Source organism: Anguilla rostrata, chromosome 1 (genome assembly GCF_018555375.3).
Source record: "Anguilla rostrata isolate EN2019 chromosome 1, ASM1855537v3, whole genome shotgun sequence".
In the NCBI taxonomy this organism is placed as follows: Eukaryota; Metazoa; Chordata; class Actinopteri; order Anguilliformes; family Anguillidae; genus Anguilla; species Anguilla rostrata.
Window position 1 is genome coordinate 69,421,647 of NC_057933.1, and position 12,688 is coordinate 69,434,334.

The window sequence follows — 12,688 nt, forward strand, 5'->3', positions numbered from 1 at the left end:
CATCATACTGTCTTCCGCTCTCTACTTCTTCAGTTCGCTCTCCTTTGTCTGTTGAGAGCACCGGTGTCCACTCGGCTGATGTGTCTTTCTTGGTTTTTGCCTCTGTTCCTCGCCTCAATGGTTGTTCCTTTTTTTCCCCCCTCTTCTTTTTCTGTCTCGTAAAAAAAAACATATTTGCTGGCCCCTGATACGAATAGATATCTGTCCTTTTTCTTGTTTCGGGCTTATTCTCTCTCTCTCTCTCTCTCTCTCTCTCTCTCACCCATTCACTCTCTCCCCTCTTTCTTTACCCAAGCTGGTCTTTTTAAACCGTCAATTTACCCTGCTGTACGTCCCAATCTCTCGTCCTTCTCCCTCACTTTCCACTCTGTCTATCCCTCTGTCTTTCTAGCGGTCTCTCTCTCTCTCGCTCTCTGCCTGTGTTGGTTTAGGCACATCAGTGGAAGGTAAACAGAGAAATTGAAAATTCATGTCAATCATTGGGGTGAGAGAGAGAGAGGGAATGAGAGAGAGAGAAAGAGAAACAGAGAGGGAGAGAAAGGGAGGGGGTAGTGTCAGTACAGTTTACTAACACAACAGTGAGCACCAGGAGATCGAAAAAAGAGAGAAAGAGACTAATAAAACATTTTAATTCAAATCGCTTATCAAACCTTATCACGAAAGGTGAGTGGACAAGTATTTTTGTTGCCTTGACTGAAAATAGCAATGTTCCATAAAATGCAGTCAGGCAACTGTGAAAAACATTTTCCACCCAGTGATTATTTTAAAGTGTCTGGTGTCCAAAGTAAATTTTATGAATGGGTAAACTAAAAACCCATTTCTGGTTAGCTTTGAATTTTTATTATTTTTTTCAAAATGTAATTTGCTGATACACTTCATTTTTAGGGTCTCTTTATATATTTACTAAATTGAGAATAATAAATATGTTCCATTGTGTTCTGTAAACATGAACTCTTTCAAAAAAGTGGTTTGTAAGCAGATCATGAGAACATACTTAATAGGTATCTTCAAAAGGAACAGATTTCAATAATATATGGGTAGACTTAAATTAAAGATTTGTTGCTTTTAGTTGATAATGAGAACAACAGAACAGGTAAGGAGACTGTGGTGCATGGGAAAAAATAATACATGGTTTAATATTTCATTTGATAAACTGAGCTGGACCAGCACAAAGTCAAAGGTTTTCTTAACATTTCTTGAGGGAGTCTTTCCTGCAAATTGTAATGTATTTTTTATATCCGTTCTCTGCCTATTTTGTTTACTTCCCCGGTCTGCTTTGATGAGACACATCGGGTTATTAGCACCACAGAAATGAAGTGATCATTACCCTTGAGCGACTGCTTACAGTACAGTTTAAGCATTCCTTGCGAATGTAGTACAGAAGCAATAAGAGCAGAAGCCTTATTAGCTGTTTGCTATCTGTTTAGAACTTTTTTTTTTTTTTTACTAATCACTAAAAGTCATTAGTTATACTTAATGTAAAATAATTATGAATTTACCATTTTCTATTGTTATTGTACTAGAGCCAGGCCCTTGAAGTTGTGTGGCCATTGCTCTAAACATTTGTTTGTCAGCTCCTATTTTTAATTTTGCCAGCTCCCATTTTTAATTTGCCTTGTCTTTCATAGCGCGGACAAAAACACTGATATTGTATAAAAGTGGATTATTTGCCTTGAATTACTTCCGAACATATGTTCCCTACTACTAAGGTCTCAAGTCTGTTAAGGTAATTTGAGAAACAGAATTTTCTTCTTGGATTTCATTTCAGTGAACTGCAGGTGGTGAAAACAAATAGATTCCAGAACTTTAGTGGGCCTCAGTGCAATTTGGACAGAATTTGTAAAGTGAGGCAAAACATTTTTCCCTTTTAAAATATAATCCGAAGAAAAGTAGCAGCTGCAAAACTTGACAACTGAAATTTAGATAAAAAATTGCCCCTTGAAACTTTCTCCAGATAATACGCCCGCGATTATAAAATAAGTCATCTCTTGTTTTAGGACACCTTGCAGGGAAGAAACAGCAATCAGCGAGGTAAGACAGATGAGATGACAGATGTCAAGAAAAATAACAAAGGGATGGTGAGCAGACCCAGAAATGAGTGAAGGTTACTAGCGTACAGTTGAACAGGAATGGAGAGGATATAGGAAAAGTTTGAAGGGGGGGCGGGAGCTGTGAGACTGTTGAAGCCAGGGCCGGAGAGAGAAGGAAACTGACACTTAACAAGACATTGCAGCAACAGAGAGAGAGAGAGAGAGAGAGAGAGAGCAGGGTGATGCTTCCCTCGCTCTCTCGCTTTCTCCCTCTCAGTCTCTTTCCCTACCTCTCTCTTCCTCCCTCCCTCTCTCTCTCTTCCTCTCTCTCCTAATAAATCATTTTTGACTTCTCCTTAACCAACTCATTCCCAGCAGACGAGAAGAAACCGTAACAATCTCTCTTTCTCCCCATTTCCCTCTCGCCCCTTTCTTGATCACCACGGCAACACGCCTGGAGGGGACGCAAGTGAGGCGCCATCGCTGACAAAAAGAAAAAAAACAAAAAAAAACAATGGGGGATCTGTTTGTTTGTGCATGTGTGTGTGTGTGTGTCTAATGATACAATATTAACATTACACATGGCTGACTGAATAACATAACATACATGCACGATCATATACCATCCTCCAGAGATGGAATCAAAGGGAAAACAGCTAAAATGCAATGTGCATACTAACTTGCTGAACAATGAGGGACAGGGATACATTGACTTACAGAGAGAGAGAGAGAGAGAGAGAGAGAGAGAGAGGAGCACATCAATTTGTCCAGCTAAGAGGATTTTAGATAATAATACTGTATTAGTCAAGACTGACTGGCTTACAGTGTCTGGACTCTGAAAGGAGGAAGGAAGAGGGGATGCATACGATAGGTGCAAAAGGTAGACTAATCTGTTTGGTGGAAATCAGGGGGATGCAAAAAACAATGAATGACTACAGAAGGCGAGGGAAATTGTTAAGTCTGATTAGCATTCCATAAATATGTGGCCATCTGAGTTTTTCCAAAAGAGCTCGGCAAATTAAGGGTTAACGACACCCCACTCGCTTATCCCCCAAACACAAGTGGGGGTGACTTGAGCGCGCTGGGAAGAATGCGAGTTTACAGGATGCGCGCTTTTGTCACCAGTTGGGGGTGGAGTCAGCGATTGAATGCGCGCTGCCTACCAAATAGGAGAAAGAGGGAGAGAAAAACGACAGAGCGAGAGGGGGTGAGTGCGTGCGTGGATGCAAGGGCTGCTGGATGGAAAGGAAAAAGAAGAAAAAGACTTCAAAACTCGCGAATGGAATGTTTGTAACAGTTTTAGATGCTCAAACATTGAGTTGTAACGGATTTCCTATGCGTGGTAAGGAAATGACCACGCGAGGATAATTAAGCGTTTTATTTATTTTTATTTTTTTAAATACCCGGAACATAATGATAATAATTTGAAGAATACACGAGAGGAAGTGGAGGAAGCTTGCCCCCTGTCCCTCTATTGTTACCCTCGTTTCATCTAGCGCTGCAAGGATTCTTGTAATAGCTTCACGTACTCAACTATAGCAAGCAAACAATTTTCTCTTTAATTTGGGGGCTTTTACCCCCAAACCATTCCCCTTCTCACAGTGTCCATTTTTGTTTTTAAGAAGAAACTTGGGGACATACGAGGAACAGAAGCATATTATTTTAGCGGACAGTTACTAGTGTGGCATTAATATTCTGCAGCGTTCAAATAGGGTTTTGGTGGGGGTGAGAGGTGGCGGGCCTGGGGGGAGGGGGGTTTTCGCGATGGAACTGGAGTTTTACAACACTTAGCTAGCAAAATATTTTACCAGGACAATATCTGCAAACAGTACACGGCTATGTGTTTTTAAAAAAATTTTCTTACTGGAATGTCTTCAACACACAACTGCGTGGGACACAGGAATAGAGACTAAGGAAGGGAGAGAGCAAGGGAAGGGGAAAGAGAGATATCGGAGGATTATGGCTCTCGTGGCGTTGTCTCTCTGTCTCATAACGCTCACCTGTACGAACTTCTACCTGGTGTATGCCAACCGACATGCAGTCCACTGGAACAGCTCAAATATACAGTAAGTCTGCATCACTACGTTCACTGTAACGTCTGACTACACTATATGCTGTTTAATTATTTTAATTGTGATATACTCAGTTCAGACCACTGGATAAACCCAGTCATCATGATAAGTAGGGACGCATTAGCTACCACCCCACACAGCAAGAGAAAATATCAGTTCTCATCTTCGTGTTTTCCAACGTACAGTAGGCTACTTTTCATTGCTAACTCTGTTACTGAACTTTTAACGAACACCATTTAACAAGTAAATATGTGTACTCGATTTTATGTCAAAAAAATATACACGTGCAGACATGTAGCCTACACTCATTTAACCCATTCGCTGTATATGGGAAACTCGAGATTGATTGTGTTGTTGCGTATGCATGTGTACGCGCCTACGTGTTTAGTGCCAGTAGCCTACTCAGAATCCATATAGCTAGTAGTCTACCATGCTTTCTCGTAGCTACTTATTTTTTTTTAGGAAAAATTATTTTTAATTAGCCTAATGTCAATAAACAAAACTTAAGTTCCTTAAAAGACGACGGAAAAACAACACGACCGTTTAAATATGCTGGCTAATATTGTAGTTCATCGTTTTCTTTAGTGTGCTGTGTCATGCTTTTATGTGGATACCTTTAAGTCCGCTCGTTAACTGTACGAAAGCTTATTGCATATTCATTTTATATGCTTGCATGTGGTTCAGTTTTAAGGCGTTTATTCGATGGTAAAATTAAAATTGGTTAAATTCACTATTCACTACTTCAAGATTAACGCTATTGCAAAGTTAGCCTATTTGATGCATGAAACACCATGGAAGTGAGATCTGCATTCATGGTGGAAAAAAATCACTATTCAGTCCACCAGTTCAGTCAATATTACATTCATGTGGGTATGTGTATACGGCACTTGCACGAAATTCTGTTGGGCGCGTGCCTAAAATAGGAGCATTCACATTTATATGTACACGAGGCTAGCCTGAAAATATGAGGCCCCAGGATCATATGCATGACATTATTTACATAATTTCTGTATAATTAAATTAATTTCTCTGTTCGGCTCTTGAAATGCAGTAGGCTATATCCAGCACCGGCAAAACAACATGATGCGAATTTTATCTAATTTTTGCATTCGGTAATGCGGAAGCCGGTGAAACTAAAAACCAAATCTTACGCTAGTGAATGGAGTGGATAGTTTTGTATAGTGGCACTTTACGGGAAACTTTTACAAATCAGCTATGTGTTGTCTATGTGCTACTACACATCAGACTGGTATTGTGAAACAATGGCCGCAAATTCCCTCTCTCTCATACAATCAGTCTGTACGCCTATCTTATGGCAGCTACTTTTACTCATCTCTTCTCATATCGCCTTCCTCTTTCACCCACCCTCATCCCTTCTCTGTTTATCTGTGTCCTTCTTTATCTCTTCTCATAGCACCTATGATCATTCTCTTCCACAGCCTTTTATGTCCTTATTCTCTTCATCCTATTCTACTTATTTCCCTAGGGTCCTCTATTATCATATCAGTTACCTGCTGCTGGCTTTTATCAGTGTGTAGTGAGAACTGTTTTTGTTTCTGACCCACTGTGTATGTTGCATGTCAGTATTTAGTCACCCTTCTGCCCTTTTCTCTCTCCTTCCTCGCCGACTCTGTTTCAACCTCTTTATTGTTCTCATCCCTCTTTCATTTCTCATCTCAACCTTAACCCACGTCTCTCAGAGAATTACCTTATTTTTCTATGCCTGTCTTCTGCCTTCTCTTTTCCCCTCTGTGTCCATTTATCTCTGGTTCCCTCCGTCTCTCATCCCTCTCCCCTTTCTCAGTGTCTCCATCTCTCTCTGTCCCTGACCCCAATCTGTTCATCTCTCTCCTGTGCCTCAATTTACTCCAGACCAGGAGCTTTGATTAAAGTCATATTTAGCTTGTCATTTTTACAGGGGTGGATGTAATTGGTGCACACCTTAAACAAGCACACAAACACAGGCTCACACATACATGCACGAAAACACACGCTGTAAAAATAACACACTACAGTTATATGGCAGCAGTATAGGACTTCAGTGTATGCTTGTGGGCTTATAGGTGTGTCTATTGACTGCTGATTGGCTGTAGGAGCTAGTGTTTGTGCATTTAGGACCATTTTCATTTTTTGTGTGTTTGTATGCTTTAATGTTCATATTTTGTGCGTGTGTATAATCTCTCTCCGTCATAAATGGAATCTCAAATCTATGAAATGATACAGAGATTGACCTAGTTTGCACATTGCAGACTATCTCACACAGTCAATTCACGAGCCATGTCTTGAATACTGATAGCATTCAGTTTAAATGACAGTACAGCGAAACGTGCTACATCACACCACATACCACAGCGCGCTGCACCCATGCATTTCAGTTGAGCGTATTGTTGAACAGCATTCACAGGAGAGTGCTCATTGTTGTCCTCCAAGCAGAGTACAACAGTTTTCTCATGCTGTATTGCAGTTTTTTGTCTCACACAAACACACGGGAGCGTACGTTAGACCAGTCGACTCTCAGTCAGTCTTCGGCACATTCTGAACACAGCGTCATAAATCAAATGGCGGCGCCCTGTTTTAAAGTTGGGGTATAAAACACAAACTGGAAAATTCTATGGAAATGCGCCTTCCAGTTGAGCTTTGCGGTGTACTTTCTTTAAAAGCTATTAATATAGTTTGAGTGACCCTTTTATCAATCCATGCCAATTTGTGTAGGCTAATTCTGGAGCGGACCTTGACCAAAGAACAGATTGCCAGCCTGACCACAGTCTGGAGTCGATTTTGAACGCATGAGCATTGGGTGCATTTGCTTTTTTGTACACTGAATTTGATTATCACCATGCGCATTGTTATGTGCGTCATATCACGATGTGTCTCATGCTGTGATCCATGTATCATGATATGTATCCTGTCGTGACGTACGTGCTCATACACAGCTCTGCAATTGGATATTGTTTAAGCGTATATTACTGTTTAAACACTGGAAAGAGTATTGAGTGGTATTACAAAGGTTGTACTAATGAGAATTTTATCAAGACTGTGAATGGGAGTTTTATCAAGATAAAAAAAAAAACCCAGTACTGGTTACACTCAAGTCAGAGCTTTCTCCATTTTTCGATTTCGTTTTTCTGTAATGACAACAAAACTGTCAGTTTTGGTTTTCAGTCAATGCATGTTGCTGTAATGTGTTTTTTTGTTCCGCTGAACTGACTGTCTGAAATTGAAAATGCAATTGTTATGCAGATGAAAAATTCAGATGCTGTAACAGGAAGTGCTGATCAAAAAGGATTTCAGTGTTTGGTTTCTAAGGTTCAAAAATACATTTCAGACATCTCAATAAAGGCACCGCTGTCACAATTCTGACCCGGCTCTCACAAACCGTACAAATTCTGAAGTAATCCCTGTTAAATCACGGCTTTCAGGAATGAGAGACAGCCCAGCGAAACCCAGCCTGCCTCCCTTTGTTCAAATGGTGTCATTAATTAAAACAGCACGTCTCTCCCTGGACTTCATTTGCCTGTTCCTCACTTACAGTTTTAGAGCACTTTGAAGTCATCCTGGTACCTCGGACCGCTGGCCTAGTTTGCGAAGTGGAAGTGCGCCTGGAGAAAAAGTGCCTGTGCGTCGTTCGGCTGCACGCGGCAGCGGTCAAAAGAAGTTTTTTTTTTTTGCGACCCCCCTCGGTCGCGTGGGCGAGCGGAACCGGGTTCGGGGTCCTCGCGGTCTTGTTTTTCGGTTTGTTTCCCGTCCTCGCTCCGGTTTTCCTCGCCGTCGGCCGCTCCGTAGGCCGAACGTTCGCTTCTTCCCGGGCCTTGTGCTTTGGATTCCGGCGCTGAGGCGGTGACCTTACTCGTCGAGTTCGCCCCCCCCGAAACACTTCAAACTTTGTTCATTGTTTCGTGACCGCTGTTGCTCAGGCACATTCAGCGCTAACAAAAAAAGCAAGGTATTCATTAGTCACCTGATACATATAGGAGCACAATAGCCCAGGTATGGTGACTATAGCTGATGTTTTAACAAGGCATTGTGAGTTTTTTCCCCCCACTGCAAGCGCACGCGCTTTGTGTTGCAGTTTAGATGTAAACATGCTAAAAGCCCCGCAGGGGACAGACAGAAAGGAACACAAAGCAATCAGTCTGCGGCACCACAATTTGTTTGAGACCATTTGACACACAGAGAGACTGTTTGCCGTGCGGATGCACGCTGAGGCTGGATGGAAATGTATGCAGATTCAAGAGGGAAAGCGCAGCTTCCCCTATCCCGCTCAGGGCAGTAACCACAGTCTCTTTTAATTCAGATGTGCCTGCTCATTGATGGCTGACTGAAACAAAACAAAGCCATCGGCCCATTAAATCGCCACTTATCGGGAGCCACCTGACAATTAAGGGAGGCATTTGAATGCGTGCGGGCCTTTTTGTGCCTCAGGAAAAAAAAGTTTACAAGCAATTCAGACATTTTGAAAATTGTTTTTGCTGCTCGGCTGCTTGGCGGAGACGGCGCTCTCGGTTACGGCGACCGGGGGATGTTCTGGCACGCCTGATCCATCAATTTTTAAAGCGAGAGATTCTGAGCCCGTCAGACGCATAATTAAGAAAACCTGACTGAATAAATACATGCAGGGGTCTGGCGCCACAACACCCCAGCACAGCTGTTAACAAAACAAACGATCACGCTTGCTTAAAAAAAATTTCCCTTAAAATTACAAACATGGCTCGCCTGATCAATGCGGGGGGGGGGGGGGGACATGTTTTATTCAACCAGCTCATTAGTCACATGCAGGCTGTGTGGATTGTGGACTGGGGTAAAAATATCATTTAGATGTAAAGAACCATATATGATACAGGGCTAGATGCTCACTGTGAGTAATAAATTAAGGGATGAGAGAGGGGAGAGACCAGTTGTGGAAATTAAAAGCTTTACAGGGGAGAGGGATGAGAGGTATTCAGTTGGGGGCGGTGGGGGGTGGGGGGGGGTGGTCTCCAGCTGTTGTTGCTGTAATGGTAATATTCATGACCGGAGATCAATGGTGACTCAGAAAACAGCTTATTCACGTGGACCGGATCACAGAGCCGGTCATGCGGGTGCTTAAGACAACGAACAGATTTGGTGGCTGATTACATTCAACTTGTCGTCCGCTTCTGCTAGAGCACCATTAATGCAAATTCCTGTTGCTTTTATGAACACCTTAAAGCAGTCTCACAGTGAATTTGCGTACATTTCGAATACAAAATGACTTGCATCAGGCAATATTGGATGCCAGAATTTCTTATTTGCATAGTTGTTTTTCACTGGCTTGGGAATACTAGAATTGATTACTGCATACTGGAAAACATGGCTTCATCTGATAAAGGACTTATTTTTTCATAATGAGATCTCTTATCAACAAAATGAGATTAACGTGTTTTAACATATGGTTATTTTCACAACATTGCGGCGATGAATTTCGAAATGATTATAATGAAAATAATTGAGTTTATGGTCTGTTTTTGCATAAAGGGGCAGCTCTTACATTGGCACACATTGAAGGGGTCAATATTTGCAGTTATGACTTAGATTGTTCTGTTGGCCCAATGTGAAAAATAATACATTGTATTGTATATATTGAAATGACAGTTTTTTGTGGGGAAAAAATTATTTATTTTAAGGTCTGTTCTGGGCTGATATATTTCGGATCAGATATGATTATTATATGGCCACATTGTCTAATAGACACAAGTTTATAGTAGTAAAAATAAGAGTTTAACATCAAGGGGATATTTTATGCATTTTGTATGTACTGGGGGCGTTTGTGGTATGTGTGCTGTGAGGTTATTCATGTTTGGCTATGCACCATTTAACATGTAGACAATGCTAAACAGCTCACTTGTTTATTTAAGGGTAACAGGCTTGTGCCTCCATAAAATATGTCCTTGCGCACATGAAATATTTCTAGAATTTCTAGTTGAATGTCTTTGGATCACCAATATATTAAGCTGCAAACAATGTTTTAATTAACGTTTTTAATTATAAAAAAAATAAAGATTCTGGTATGTGTTTCCCCCAAAAAACACACAAAAAAATCAAGCTTGGATTTGTCCATTTAAATGGGACTTTCTCAAGCCCTCTACAGTGAGATACTGCAATGTATTCAAGAGATGAAGTAACTGCCAAAAATAGTGTTATTGCAGGCCAAAGGAAAGGGATTTGTTGGTTTTTGTGATCATCATCTATTGTTGCGAAAATAAGAAAATGAGCACATTTTGTAGTACTGCTGAGCCAAATGGAAGCCATTTTCTGTGCTTTTTTGCCTGTCAAATTTACTTCTCTGAAAAATGGACGTGAAAACAGATTCTTTGTTATTACCTGCAACCTGGCTGTTAAAAAAGTATATGTTATTTTCCTTAAAAAAAAGGAGGACACCTCAGGATTCCTTCTGCTCAAACAGACACAGAAGTTAAAGGAGAATTCTATTCATTTTTTTAACGTTGCGTACATTTTATTCAAATCCAGTACACACCAGGTGCAGTTACAACAGTTGCATCACCCTGCTGCCAAACCGTAGTCTGAAATATCTGGGAAGTTTTTCAGCCCATCCAGCATACTGTTCTGAAACATCTAGCTGAGCTCAAACTGCGTCATGTCAGTCAGCTGCACAGGAGATTTCACATTTCGTTCTTTCTGGCTTCCGTTGTTTTGTTTTTTTTTTTTTTTTGCGCCATGAAAACTTGCTGTGCGAATTAAATGGCCTGTATTTCCGAACACCGCTCGGCAGTGAAGTAAAGAGGATGAAAAAAAGCCCTTTTATCGTTTTAACACCGACGCGTTGCGGCAACAGCCTCCATCAGGGTTTCATCAGACGAATGAAAGAGACAATACTTATAAATAAGTGAAGAATTTTAAATTAAGATTTTTTTCCCTCGCTTCTAGTGTCTTACATTTCGTGCACTTTGATAGTTCAGCAAAGTGGCATCAGAGTCCCTTATTTTCATTCATCGCTCCACTGTGGAAATGCAAAAACCATGGGAATTAGGAGCTAACAGGTTTTTTCTATTTAAAAAAAAAAAAAAAACAGTTTTTTTTCTCCCCTCAGCGGGTGTAACTGCAACAAAGAATTGGTTCCTCAAGCTTCAGTCCTACAGCAAATGTCTGTTTATGAGCTGCTCACCAGTTAAGAAAACAACTTGATATTAATGAGAAAACAAGCAGATAAAGGTTTTGGACAATTTGTTCAAAGCCATTGCTATTCTGCCCACTGCATGGTTATTGCATTTGCACTTAACTTAAATGTAGAGCGCATTCTCCTGCACTTCTCTTTACCCAAGGCTTCCTGCAGACAGGTAGAACCAATTTTCAGACACAAAGATTGAAATGCAAATACCGAGCAGGAAAACAGGCCAACCGAAAAGATTTCCTCTTTATGTACACACAGAAACCTGGATAAGTAACGCACGCCATTTTTGCCCTGGGAAACAACGTGGTTGCCGCGAAACCAATGTGCTCAAAGCGACCAAGTCGCCGACGTGGGTTTTTCTCTTTATTTAAGAACCCGACCTTGGAGACATACTAGATCTTTATTTTAGACGTATAGCTTCAAGTTATAACCCAGGGGAACAGGAGAGCTATTGTACATTCACACTGAGTCAAATTCATACCTGCTTTCTACCTTTTTTTTGCCTGTTCACAAAAGAGAATAATGGTTGATTTGCATAGTACTTAGGCAAATTCTTCTGCTATGTTGTACTTTCACTTTGTATGTCATACACTTTAGGGCCATTTTGTAGAGATGGCAAGAAATTCCTCAGCCTGTTTTTATGCAGTTTTATTTTGTTTTAAGTTCTTTTGGTTTTTCCCCTCAGAAATGTTGCCCATCTAATTGAGCTGAGGGAACGTCTGAAGGTAGCTCCATATGGGTATGGACGTGTGCCCACACGAGTCCAGCTCACATTTCTTTTTCAGCACGCCAGGAAAGACGGTATTCTTTGTCTTTTGCTCCCTTTTATTTGGGGGATTTTATGTTTTTGATTTAACGATCGGTTTCTCTTGCGACTCCTATTTGATTTTTCTTTTCGGAACGGTTTACGATGCGATTCTCTGTGAGTTTGATTTAAGGATCTGTTTAATGTTGCAATGGCGATTTTGATTTAGAGATCGGTTCATGTTGAGATTCTATCAGTGTTGCATACGTTGTCAGCGTCTGGAAAATTAGCCAAATGTTTGAATTGAGCGCATTGATGTCTGGAAGGAAACATTTGATATGCTCCTCTGCAATTCATCAGGGGTTTCTTGCCTTGAGTGACACCACCTGTTGTGTAGAAAGCAGATGGGACTATGGGAGCTTGCATTGGCTGTGAATATACAGTAGATATACTTGTAATATATTCCAGTGAACTACATATGAAAATGCCTGGTCACATCCATTTTTCTTGCTTTGAACGGGATCTTCAGTGCAAACATAGCAGGCGGCATCATATCATATGACAAGAGACATTTTGAATTACCAAACATAAATAGGAACCAACATGCATTTATGAAGTCTACCTGTCCTTTGTGTAACCGCTGAACCATTTTACCGCGGTTTGACGAATGTCAGCTCTGATAATACATTGAAAA

The 12,688-nt window shown here is 40.9% G+C and overlaps 1 protein-coding gene across 2 annotated transcripts in view; it reads left to right on the plus strand.

The window, feature by feature from the left end:
• Positions 1-3,098: 3,098 nt before the first annotated feature.
• The window catches only part of efna3b (ephrin-A3b), a 52,112-nt gene continuing 42,522 nt past the window's right edge, over positions 3,099-12,688 (plus strand). For both annotated transcript variants that reach the window (XR_010332843.1, XM_064354310.1), the window contains exon 1: positions 3,099-4,096. Coding sequence is in view for 1 of the 2 variants with exons in the window: in XM_064354310.1 (XP_064210380.1) it covers positions 3,990-4,096 (107 nt within the window). In the remaining variant the exon portion in view is untranslated. The remainder of the gene's footprint in view (positions 4,097-12,688) is intronic.